Below are 13,207 nucleotides of genomic sequence, written 5' to 3'. Positions count from 1 at the left end.
CACCTAGTAATTTCCTTTATATAAGGAACTAATTTCTGAATATCTGGCTTTTTTTTTTGTGCCAGTCTATATCTTAATCATTGTGGTGTTGAAAACAATTAGGTTCTATGTAACTCCCATTTAGGGAAGGAACAAATTCCATGGACTAATTGGATTTGTATGAGGATAGCCTTCCAAATACAGAAGCAACATGGTTACATTGCCAATCATATAAACCAAGTGTTTGTATGAAAAAAACCCTTTGTATGAATGTAAGACTTAAGTGTTTCTATGAGCTTCATGATTTCAAGGATAATATTTTTCTTTTAAATATGTTCAAATAACCTTTGTAAGTTAGGCTTTTCAGTAATTGCTAATATCCTCCATTTGGAACAGATTTATTGCACTTCATTGACTCCCTTACTTCTAATTCTTCTTTCCGTTATGCTAAATTTGTATTTATATCATTTTTAACAGCTAAACGTACTGGGTTTCTTTCAAACTAGTTCATTTATCAACATTAAGTCGATGTTATGTTTTCAATATACAGTGGTTTGGCAATTTATAAGAACGGAGGCTTCACAGAAGAAATCTGGTTTAATATCTTATGAATAATCTGATTTTCATAACAAGGTATTAATGTCAATTTTTGTGAAAACTGATCTGGTAATATGCAGTCTCTTTAAAAGGAAATAGTATCCTCGTAGAAGACCATTTGTTGTCAAATTATAGATGAGGCTTGATAAAGGGATAGGCTTTGAAGCATACTGCTTTGTAATGAGTGTAATATTTCACACTGTATTTCACACTGTTCGCAATATTTCACGCTGTTGCTGTTACTCCATTTATATCTCGATCTCCTGGGCTGTGTCTGAGTTGATGGTCTTTCCCTTGGAGTTCAGGATAAGCTCTATCTTTTGCAGTCGGGGTTTTGTCACATTGTGGAGCATGTCTTCAGAGTAAACACCTTCTGAGTCTGTAAATCAGATCTCCTTAGGATCTTGGACAGAGTTCCCAGGGAGTCCAAGGGAATTGAAACTATTTGAACCTCTTCTGTTATTCGCTCTTTATTTTAATGAGTTGGTGTTTAGAGATTTTTATTTTTTACGTTCCCTCTTTTGTTTCATTGCAAGATGTCCACTTAATTGACAAGAATATGTTTTAGACAATTTTTCTGTATTCTGCTGTTCAAAGGGCAGCTGGATCAGAAGGGTGTCTTGTTTACTGGTTTCCATGGTTCTCTCCAGTTGCAAGTGGCAGTCCTAAAGGATGTATATGTTGTTTGTTACAGTAACTGTCTTTTAAGGATATCAGAGAAATAATTACTTTGGAGTTCCTTGACTTTGTGTGTTTTCAGGAATAGTTGAAAATGTAGATTATTTCTAAACATAGTAATGTGAAACAGGATGTATGGATGGCACACGTTTTTAAGGCATGACTATTTTAATTTCCTCAATTTCCAAGTTAACCAATCGGACAAAGTTTTATTTACTAGCCTATCTAAACCTATTTTTGTAATTGGCTCTAACTATAGCTATAGATAGAAATGAGCTGGTTATGGAATGAGCTTTCTCTGGAACAACTCTCTCTGCTCATCCTTTTTACATGGACAGGCAACTTCCACCTGGACAGTTGCCTTCTCAAATCAGACGGGGCTGTGTGATCCAGGCTCCTACAGGCTGCCCAGGGCAGTGTAGCTGACATGCCCTGCGTAGCCTAGGAGTCCTACAGGTGTGCAACAACGTTGTGTTGTCAGTGAGTCTTTACTGTTTTGGGTTGGGTTTTTTTTTCCCCTCTTACCTTTTCTGTATGTGTCTTGATTTTATATGCAGGTTTTGAAGTCAAAAGACTGATTTCTGCTCCATTTTCTATGTAATATTGCTGAAATAATTGTTTAGAATTTTTTCATGGGAGACAAAATTATGATACTATCTTTATTAAGAAGAGGTTGCAGGGTAAATATTATCCAGCAGAGTGGCTATAATTGGGTGAAATCTATGCTGAATGAAAACAACAAAGGTTTTATTGAATTAAAAAGGCAGGAAGATTTACAGCTTTAAGATTGTATTATTTGTGTGTGTGTAGGAGTATATCTGGTTTTCTGTTAATCATACATTTCTACTAACTCCAGTAGACTAGGACTTCAGTACCCTAGGAAAGATACCATCTTAAAGCTATCATCCTAGCTGTTTGGCTTTCAGAAATAAGGAATCTATGAAAATAAAATGCCCAGATTTTATTCCTCCTCCTAAAGTATTTTCTTATGAAAAAAACCATCACCTGATACATTTCTGTTCTCTATATATGATTTTTTTTGTATTATAGCATTTCCTGCTTGGGAAACTGCCGCTTGGATCTCTTTGGAACATCTGAAGTAGCAAAATTTAACATAAATTCTCTGATGTGTTTTCAGTTTTAAATGTGCCTTATAAAATCTATAATTTAACACAAATCATTTGTTTATCCTGAAGAAATTATCCGTGGCTCCTGAAGAAAGCCTTCCAAGTGCAGACTGTCAGATTGCTGGTTTGTCCTTTGAGTCTCTCTTTCCTTTATTTTGAATGAAACAACCAGCCACTAGTACTTCTAGTCTTTCTGGTATTGCAAGCATCAAAGTACCAAGTGTATTTTGATTTCAGGGATTTTAACAGAGGAAAATTAATGTTTTCGTGTGTGTTACTTGTCCTCTTCCTGCATGCCCCACCTATGTTAGTGGTCATGCAGGGATGAGAGTCCCCATAGCCCCCATCCCACAGAGACGTGCTGTATCTTGTGCTATACAGCCTGATCCCAGCTGACTGTCTTTGCCTTCAAAAGGAGACCAAATCCCTCCTGCTTGATCACGTAGCAGTTGTCCAAATGTTTGGGGTCATACTGTGCAAGAAATCAAAAGAGGTCATGAGTCCATGGTAATTTTTGTGCTGGTGCAAATTTACCTTTACCCTTCTTTTGAGGGCTAAGCTTTTTATTTTGGGTCAAAGCATGGCTTGTCTTGCCAGCTTCATTAACACTCTTGAGAATACCAGGTGCGAAAGAGCTCTATTTTTGCTGCACAGATCAAGTGTGTCTAGTTTCTTGTGGCCTATTTTTACATATTTCTTCATTCTATGACTAGGAAAAGCTGTGAAGGGAACAAAGAGATTGCGAATAGCCAGAGAAAACTGCTATGATGTTATTACAGGAAAATAAAGGAGAGGGTATATCTGTGAGTTTCCATTTCTGAGATGGCATTGAATTAAAATTAAAGGCGGGAAATGATGCATATAAAACCAAATAAAATAAAAAGTGTAGTAGTACATTTTCTTAGCTATATTTCATCAGTCAATTGTCCATTTCCAGATAATTCTATGAAAAATGCTTTTAGGTCCTTGAATAAAAGATCTTAAAGTACCAGTGGCTCAGAAACTTTCTCCTTTATTCACAGGTATTCCAGGGCATCCTTATTTAGCATTCAGTATTAAGCAGTTCTCTGCAGGAAGTGAGGAGATGTTGGGGGACCTGATGGCTCTTTCTCCCCAGACGAGAAGGTGTGCAGTCCTTTGGCGGTCTGTGCTGAAACCCAGTGGTCCTCTGTCTCAAAAATGGACAACTGGCTGGGCTGTAGGGAAGTTGGAGGAGGAAAGGAGATGCTCTGTTCTGTTGTGCAGAAGCCACCAGCCAACACAGGGACTCTTGACACTGATCTGGCTGCAAGGCACAAGGGCTGGGACCTGGCTGTGTGGTAGATGATGTACAGTTGATATTCATGGGATGGAAACCCAGAAAAATAGCAGAGAACTGAAGAGGGTCCCCCGTGGAGAGTCAGCCAAGTCACGACAATCACACCAATATGGCTACATGCCGTGCTCCCTTTATTAAACAAACAGGTCATATTTATAACTTAAACCGACCGCTCACCCGACTTTACACACAGGTGATTGGATAAAAGTCTCTGACCACGTGGGTATCCGTGTCGCTGATCGGTGAGCATGCTGCAGGCACCTGATCAGAAGTGTGCTGATGAGAGTGTGTTGATTTCACGGTTCCCAGGACTTGCTCTGCACCTGGCTTCTTGTTTGTGTGTAGCTTGTTTTCCTTCTCCCACTGCTTGTTCCCAGGACAATTTAAAGTTGTTCTGCAACTTTAACTAACAGGCCTGGGTTGTCCAACCCGAACAATGGTAACGTATGTCCTCAGTCCTTTAAAAATCCCTCTACAGGGAACCATTTACAATGACTTGTGTTGTAACATAAAGTCAAGATAAAGTTCCTAAGACTAAGCTAACCAAACCATTACAGTCCTCCTTGTAGATCCTTTGGGCACTCTTGTCCCCTAAATTATTTCTGGTTGATCCGTATGCAGTACTGTGGTTGAGTACCAGGAGCTGAGTGCCTAAGACGATGCTCTCTATGCATCTTAGTGTTGTGTTTCCTTTTTTCTACACCATTGTGACTCCAGGTATATCTATGTCTTTTGAAGACAATCCCAGAATTTTTCTGCATGTGCTCAGAGGCAGCAGCTGGGAGACCACAAACTGAGCTAAGCATTATTTTGAACAGTGTTTAACATCAGAAAGCCTCCAAGCAAGGAGGTTGCCAGTGTAGCTTGGTGCTGTACCGACATGCTGATATGGCAGTATGTCAGTCTGGCTTGAGGAGTGGTTGGAATGAGCTCATTTGTCTGCCCCAGCAGCACGTGACCAGTTTGTGTTCTGCTGTAACATCCAGAGCCTTTTCTTCAGTGCCGCTACCAAGTACTCATATCCCGTCTTGGATTTGTCTGCTAATTCCACCCCAAATAAGGATTGCATAATTTTTTCAGCTGATTGCATTTTGCTTGTTTCAGATACTTTTCCATTTAATCACAATTGCTTTCCTGTTTCTTTCCTTTGTTGTCACTTCTTGTTTTTCTTTTGGTTTTGTCAGTGCCAGCTTTTCTGTTCTGTATTGTAACTGTGCTCTCCCAGTTCTTTGCCGTGGTCATTCAGCTTCCATTCCCTTGTAAGATGCAACCCTCTCCTGTGACTGGGGAAGTTGCTAAGATTTCTGCATGCTGACTCTTCCTTTTGGTCTGCAGTTTTGTATGAAACTGTAAGATTATTGGGATAAGGAAAATACTTTCTTTGTCCCTCATCCTAAAAGAGAGCAAGGCTGAATTTCAGCCCCAAGCAGGGTAATCTTCTGCACCTTTTCAGAGCCTGGCTGATACAAAGCTAAAAGTCTCTTTGTTTACCATGCCGCTGCATGTGCAGCAGTTGCACTGAATGGTGGTTAATTCTGACAGTAGTATGTTAAGATACTTGAGCTTCAATTATAATGAGTACCGTGGTATCTTACGTGCTGTGTTGTGACTACTGGCAGACCTGGCCTTGGTTTATGATAGCATTGGGCTGCTAGCAATGGATAAATATTTAACCTGCCTCCAAGAAAAGTTGTTAGGACAAATAAGAAGTTGCAAGCACTTGTAAATTAGGTTGTTGGTCTCAGATTGGATCCATGAACTTCCATGTTTTACAAGTTCTGTGACATTTGGTTTGGAGTTCATGAATTAAAAATAGCTGAAAGCCAACCCAAGAGTCTTCTGACATTCTTCCTTTCCAATTCATACTTAGGACAGAGTATTTTCTTTTGACTCATTAGCATAATAATGTTTGTTGAAACAACTTCATAAGCCCCAGATACACATTCTTGCATGTGAAGTTAACCAAGAGAGAGAAAAAAAATAAGAAATAATTTTATTTTTTTTTTAAATTTCAACAACATGAAAGCAAACTTGCATTAGCTAGATTCCTAATACAGAAGATGCTTTGGATTTTTAACACAGGACTGTGTTTTCCTCCTTGTGACAAATAATGCAGTCATCTTTTGGGTGTTTTTTTCATTGCTAGCTTGGTTGTGCATAGTGGGAGAATATATGTTTTCTGATGATGATTGGATGGAGAAGAGCTTCCCTTTCATCATCTTTACTGAGAAAGGCTAAAGTTTAGAGGCAGACTACCTCCAAAGCTAGTGGAGTTTTCTCTCCCCATGCTTGCACTGAAGGATTTTTCTCTGTGGGTTTTTTTTGTTGTTTTGTTAGGTAAGAGAAGTTTAAGTTGAGTCAAAATACATGTGGGTTAACAGTGCTTCTCATCATTCTGTGGAGTACATGTTATTATCTTAGAAAGTACATTTCAAAACTGGAAGAAATTTTATGCAATTAAGGATAACTTTTGGCATATCCAGAGATTTGGAGGGAGTAATATTTACTAAGAACTTCTTGATCATAAAGTGAACTTAACTATAGACATTCCCTAACAGATTTTGAGATTTCTTCATTGATTTATTTTCATTTTCTTATTTCTAAAAATACAATTCTGGAATTATCAAAAAGGTTGTTTAGGGTTCCCCCTTCTTGAAGGACCTGCCTCTTTGCTGGAAATAATTGGAAATTAAAAGAATGGAACACTTGTCTGGGATGTTGCCAGTGGTTCAGGAAACAGGGCCCCTGTGCAGAGTGATGCTCTGGTCACTGTGGTGACAGCACTTTCTTTTGAAGACTGTGGCACAGCATCCTGTGGGCTGGAAGTGACCACCGCCTGCTGTAGGGACCCAGGAATTACTGTGCCCTGCATACTCTCCTTTTTGTAAAACCATTAGTGTTTCTGTTTTTCACCTGTGGCTATGTCTAAATAATCTGTTGCAGTTTATTTCAGGCCAGCTGATGAGGGAAATAGATCAACTGATGGGAGAAGTTTTTCTGCTGTTTAAACTCTGTTATGCAATTGACAAATTGTGTTTTGCATTAAAGAAGTGTAAATCTGGATAAAAACCACATAAATTATTACGGATTTAGGCTAGTGCCTTATCTTAGGGTGTGTTTGGGTTTCCTCGTGGAGAGGAAGAAAGACACAATCTATTAAGTCTTTTTCTGGCAGTTGGTGGACTGTCCCCTATTGCAGTCCGAAAAATATCTATGCAGATTTAAAAAAATCTGCTTCTCTTCTGATTTGCGTTTTCTGTTGAAGTAAAAAATGGAATAAGTCGGGGGTAAAGAGTTGTTTAAAACCAAAGATTCCCCATTTAGTTATATTTTGGTCATGGCATGTCCTTGACATACGAAGATAAAACCGTAATGTACTTCTGATATCCAAATGTTTGTACTGATCCAGTGCTATATACAAATTAAAATCTAAAAGTATTTGATTAGTACTGGGTTGGGTTCATGTACGATAGCAGTTTACTGGTTTCTGAAACAGTAAGTTACAATGACATAAGCTTTGTATCTAGCTTTTATAGATTACACCAGCATATGGCTTAGACACTTTGTTACCATCCCTAACACAACAAGCTCTAATTTTAGAATGTCCTTTACTGGTTACAGCTAAATTGTTTTTGTCATATACTTTTTTTTTTGAGAAAAGTAAAGGTTTTTTTTTTTTGTTTGCAGTGTTTTAATAATCATGCTGAAGTCCATTAAGCTTTGTGGAAACTAGAAAGAAATAGGAAAACAATGAGTCATTAAAATATATGTTTTGGAGGATTAAATTCTCTATTCTGGTTGGATTGCTTCCAGGCAATAAGGAAAAGTCAGCCAAGTATCATATCATGTTAAAGAAGTCTCAGAATTTTTGGCAAGATTTTATGTGGTTTTTTTAAATTTGTTTTTGGTGTTTTGTTTTTGGTGGGTTTTTTTGTTGGTTTTTTTTTTTTTTTTCCTCTTGGTAAATGCTCCTAAAATTTAACTTTGGGAATGCCAAAGTCCTCTCTACTACATGAGAGGTGCCTGTAAGGGAGTGGGTAAGCAGGGCATGATGATATTGGGTGGCACTGGTGTGGTATTGAGTCATTTGACCATCAGTGAACATCAGGGGTAAAATAAGGTGTTTTTCTTAACTCATATGTGAGTCCTTGTCACCGAAGATCAGCATTTTCCTAAGTTGTTACAGTGAGCAGAGCTATTTAAAGAGGCAAAACGTTCAAGTCTAGAATTTGTTTCATGGGATATCAGGCTAGTATCTAGACAGACTCATTAGAGATCATTATCAAATAGATAGCAGTCTGTGCCTTACCTTCTTTATGCATATCTGTAGATGTAGAATTACAAGAAATGCATTTTTGTCATGACAGTTCACATATATACTCTGACCGTATTTGCTCCATGATAGTAATTGCATTTATATTAATCACATAAAAGCTACAGGGTGTCCTTTTCAAATAGCTTTCCTATTTCCATGTTAAAAAACGTTTTATAGATTTCTTTCTTCTGATGGGCAAGATGTGAATGTTTAAAAAAAAAAAAAATCAGATCAGGAGTTGAACTTCTTTTATCCTTAGATAAAGAATATTTTCTGCAAAGCTGAATGTCTAGGAAAATGTGTAGAAACATTGGTGCAATCAGCACTGACCCAAAGGAAGTTTGAAATCGGCATCGAATCTCTGTATTTAACAATACTCAAGATTTTTGCTTTTAACACGTGGGTTTGGGATAAGGTCAGTATAATTTATATGTGAAGAGAGATGCTGATTCTGAAGTATTTGGCAAAATATTTGGATACATATTTAATCTCCTTTTTCTAGAATGCTACTGCTTTGTATCTTGGATCTGTGCTGGAGACGCATATGATCAATAGGATGCATAGGGTTCATAGGAACCTAAATGAATAATCAGATTAATTAAGGATCTTGAGTATGTGTGTACAGTTTCCTAGCAATATAAAATAAGTTATTGTAAAGGATTTTTTAAAATTTCAGTTGATCTTAAATTTAGGTGTTATTTTTGGCAAAGAAATGCTTTGAAAAAGTCAGCGAAAAATTTAATATAGCTTTATAGTGAAAGCATTGTGTTTGAAGTACTTAATGTTAACCTCTGATTCTCAGGATCTTCTTTGAGAATCTATTTGTGCTTGGCCTTCCTAGGGAAAAGTATAGTTCTCTCTGTGGAAATCTTCAAGAAGGCATCATGAAAGTGGAGTTGCGTTCTGGATTATATGAACAATAAAAATATCTTGGTAATTTCCATAAAGTGAGAGCCTAATCCTATTCTCTCTGACTTGGGGTCCTATTTCCCTTGACTAAGTGGTGTGCTGTCCTGACACAATCAGTACAATGCAGCATAGTTGTCACACTCCAGTGTTACTCCAGGAGATATAATTGAGCAAATTTGATTGAAAAAGTAAATATAATTGAACAGGAAAATGAGCTGCAAATATTGTTTTATGTCAGTAGTATTTCCAACCATTTAAAAAGTGTGTGAATATCCTGAGATACTAGCCAAATTCTTACTGAAACAGTATTTCATCTTGGATTCTAGATGGAGATGGTTATTGGTCTGACTTTTCTTCTTCATCAGCAGCGATTTTCTCATTGTACCTGGAAATCTGATATTTAGGATTATTTATTTTTTTTCCTTAGGCTTTCTGACAATCAAATATATATCTGAGAGGACTGCAAAAATATATGATCTTAATGGATTTTTTTTTCCATCTAGAGTGAAACATATTTGATCTTTTTATTCATTATTTTACACTTTCTAATTTTATGGTTATGACAAGAATGTTTTCAGTTGTAGTTTGTCATTCTGTAATTTCATGATATCAGGTCTAGGGTTGTTAATGGGCATTTTGGGTTCAACCAACTGTTGAAATAACTAGTTGATTAAATCTAGCTTTTTTTTGCTTGAAAATGTCTTGTCTGAAAAATAAACACTAGTTTCCATTGAAATGAAAACTATTTTGCTGTGTACAGTCCGTGGGGAAAACCTGTGCTGCCTAAACACAAACAGTATAGTGATTGCCCTTAAACTCCAAAGGGTTAAAGCTATTAAATTCTGATATTGAACATTAATGCATGGAGTTTACATTGATGAGTATGCATTGATGATAATAAATTCAAACACATGTAAATACTTCATAATACAAGGTCTATGTAGATTTCATGAAAAATTTGTCCAGGGTAAATTGTATAAACTTGCAAAAATTATGCATGCCTCTGTTGTTCACATTAGCTTGTAAGGAATGGTGTATGGCTTCTTAACAGCCAAGTGGGCTTTCAGTTTCTCACTGTGATATAAAAGTTAATTTATTGTTTCTGATCTTAATGTTTACTGTTGTATACTCCTAAAGAGAATAAAATAATTGTTATAAATCATGGTCTAAGGTAGTTCCCATTGTATCTTACCATTGAAAATGAAGGTAATAACAGCAATAACTTTTTCTCTCATTGGAAATTTATATTACATTGCTTTAAATTGATTTTTGTACTTGTATGTCCAAAGTTTCATAGTCAGGTAAAGAATGAGTATAATTTTAGCCAGTGCTGCAGTAAACACAGGCTTTTCATAAATAAAAAAATCAGACTTTTTCAGGTGTGTGCCAAGAAAAAGGGAGTGAGAATCTACATGAATACAAATAAAGCAAGTTCCTTTTTAAAGCATGAGCACAGGTCAGTGATTTTGCCATCACCCACAGACACAGGCCAACTTCAGGCTAGGCTGCATCAAAATGCCTGCAGCCACCGGGACTGGAGTTGTAAAGATTTGTGTGACTCCTGCGGGAGTCTCCAGGCTTGCAGTGTGGAGGAGTGTCAGGAGTTGTGAATGATCCTCATTCTTAACTGCTTTCCCTTGATTTGCATTTGATTCTGAGCTGCTTAACCACTGGTAGATTATTTCAATTTTCCTGGTGAATAATGCATGAGGGTATATAAGTGGATGTTCCTTGGCTGAGTGGGCTGCAGATGAAAAGTGTCAGCTCCTTTGCAGCGTTAATGTGCATTTTTTTTCTCAGGTTAAAGCTGTAGAGAACCTAGATATGCTTTTTTTGGAAAACTCCTACAAATGCCAAAATATTGGCAATGTTTGCTTTTTCTCTTCTTTTCCGTTTGAATACCTGTTATTACAATGAAAAATTCAGTTGCCAATTTTCCGTTACAAGCTGATTTACCTTGGGACTCCCCTTCAAAATTTCAGTGTTACATTGTTGTACCTGCTGCTTAAGCTTCCTGAAAACTATCAGGAATAGTTTTTGGTGGTTTTTTTTGTGGCTTTTCTGCCATGAAGTTTGTTTTAATTTACTGACTCAGAACACTGATTTCTTCTCGCACCTCCTTGCTTTTTAGTATGTCCCAAAGGAATAGTTGGAGTGTCTTTTCCTGCGCAAGCAACCTGGAGGCACAGATACACTCAATTCTTGTGTATAATATATGCAATGTTTCCTATAAGTAGATCTAAACACATTGAATGCTGTAATAATTGAAGCATCACTTGAATCCAACCCATGATCCACTTGGTAGGAAAGCTTCTTCAAAATATTCCCTTATTAATTCACTGAGGGGCATTTGACGCTTGTTTCAGTCCCTGGGGTAGGCAGATCTTTTCTCCTTTTTCAGCTTACTAGGAAAATATCCTTATATATTCTAGAATGCTGTAAAATTAAAACACAACCATGGTTCTTGTTTGCTTGTGGTGAGTCTTATCATTATGGGGCATCTCTTCAAGATGATAATTTGATCCCTAATATACCAAATCTCTGAAACATGTGACATGGACCATTCTAAACAGAATATTTAATTGGAATGGTGAAATATGAAAACTTCCAGGGATGTATCTGACATACCAAATACCTTGGAAAATGTTTTTTGATACGAGTCTCTTGTGGGAGTGTGGTTAGAAAGAACTTCCTAAAATATGGAATCATGCTACTGAACAAAAGTTATAGAAAAAACAACTCTTCCAAACTCCCCAACTGTAACACTATTCAATTTACAGACATTCAGACATGAACTATAGATAAGTATATTGTTAAATGCCTTTAAATTAAACTTTGACATTTTGTAAGGTAAAAGATTGAAAGTGTGTGAAATTGCAGGGGGTGTATAGTAAACAAGGCACTGAGTGGTGCAGATGTTTAAAAAGCAGATATGGATTAATAGCTATGATAACAGGATTCCATGAATATTCAGAAACATTCTTACGAGTATTTTGTGGACTTTCTCTAGTATTCGATGTAGAGATGCTGAAAATTGCAGAGAAAATATTTGGCAGAAGTGCATGTTCTTGTAAGGGCTAGTTTCAGGTTGTACAATAGGAATTCTCAAAATCTATCCAAAGAATAATGGAAAGGAAAAAGAGGAAAATTATTTTGAGATGTGATTTGAAGTTTGAAATAATTACAAGACATGCTATACAAGCCATTTTCCAGATAAGTGATCCAGATAAGATAAAAAGATAAGTGATCTGTGGTGGTGATTCTGTGATTCCAGTGCTACTGAGGCAGGGAGGGGGGTGTTGGTGTCTTGTTCACCGCCACAGAAAGTGGTCCCTGACTTTCATGTGTGCAGTTAAAGCAGTCTTTCTCATTGTTCCTGTTGTATTGTTAAGATATTCCATACTTCCAAACCGTGTGTCACCTTCCTCTGCCATCCTCAATCACATTTAACATTCTTCATTACCTTCTATTACCTCATCTTCATTTCCTCATTTCATGTGCAAAGTGGCAAGGACGGCAGAGTAGGAGAAACTAAGAGAAACTAGAATTAGCTTCCTCATCTCCTCCAAATGTTTGTTTTGCCCAGTTTTCCATTTTTAAGTCATGCCATCAGAAGAGCTTTACTTACATAAACTTCTGCTTTCAAATTTTCCCCTTAAAATAAAATTCTGACACCTAACTTCTTTTTGATGTTGCCTTCGTTCCTTGCCCTTCTTAAAGGATCCTGCTTCCCATATCCAAGTAGAAGTCCCTGGAATCTGTTGCTGGCAGGTAAGGGTTAAACAATGGTAATTTTTCTGTTTGGGGGCAATAGTAGAAAGGTCTGGTTTTGATGCTGTTATTCCTGGTGAAGGAGAATTAATGAAACACAGAGGTATTTTAGGAGCATAGCTTTTCCATAAGGAAAGGCTTCACATAGCCATATTCTGTTGTCTTGAGCTTGTTTAAGTTGGCGGTAGATAAAGAGGGTCTCTGTCAAAGAGTCTGGGCTCTGAGTGAACTCCACATTTGGGCCTCAGAACATTGAAAAGATGGATGGAATAGAGGAAGCATTTTTAGTGTAAGATGGTGTTCATTGTGACTAATAAAATAATCTCTTCTTAATGTGTCTTATACTATGTCCATGTAGCTGAAATCATGTATCTGAAGTAATGATTAAATCCTGTGTTATCTCATCCAGTATGTCACACTGACTGACTGACTGAATGGGTGCTATATTTCCTTGAGATGCTGGTGAGGAACAGTCTCTTATTTTAAGAGTGGTGTTACTGTAAGGACTACTGG

At 37.1% G+C, this 13,207-nt stretch overlaps 1 protein-coding gene across 9 annotated transcripts in view; it reads left to right on the top strand.

Moving 5' to 3' along the window:
- SHANK2 (SH3 and multiple ankyrin repeat domains 2) overlaps positions 1–13,207 on the top strand; it is a 354,838-nt gene that overhangs the window by 96,538 nt on the left and 245,093 nt on the right. For 7 of the 9 annotated variants that reach the window (XM_037402231.1, XM_037402233.1, XM_037402227.1 and 4 more), the window contains exon 13: positions 12,644–12,694. The exons of the other annotated variants lie outside the window; for them this stretch is intronic. In XM_037402231.1, coding sequence (XP_037258128.1) covers positions 12,644–12,694 — 51 coding nt within the window. The remainder of the gene's footprint in view (positions 1–12,643; positions 12,695–13,207) is intronic. 9 annotated transcript variants of the gene reach the window in all.

The sequence above is a fragment of the Falco rusticolus genome, chromosome 10 (assembly GCF_015220075.1).
Source record: "Falco rusticolus isolate bFalRus1 chromosome 10, bFalRus1.pri, whole genome shotgun sequence".
Taxonomy (NCBI): Eukaryota; Metazoa; Chordata; class Aves; order Falconiformes; family Falconidae; genus Falco; species Falco rusticolus.
This window is presented reverse-complemented; position numbering and strand designations above follow the sequence as displayed.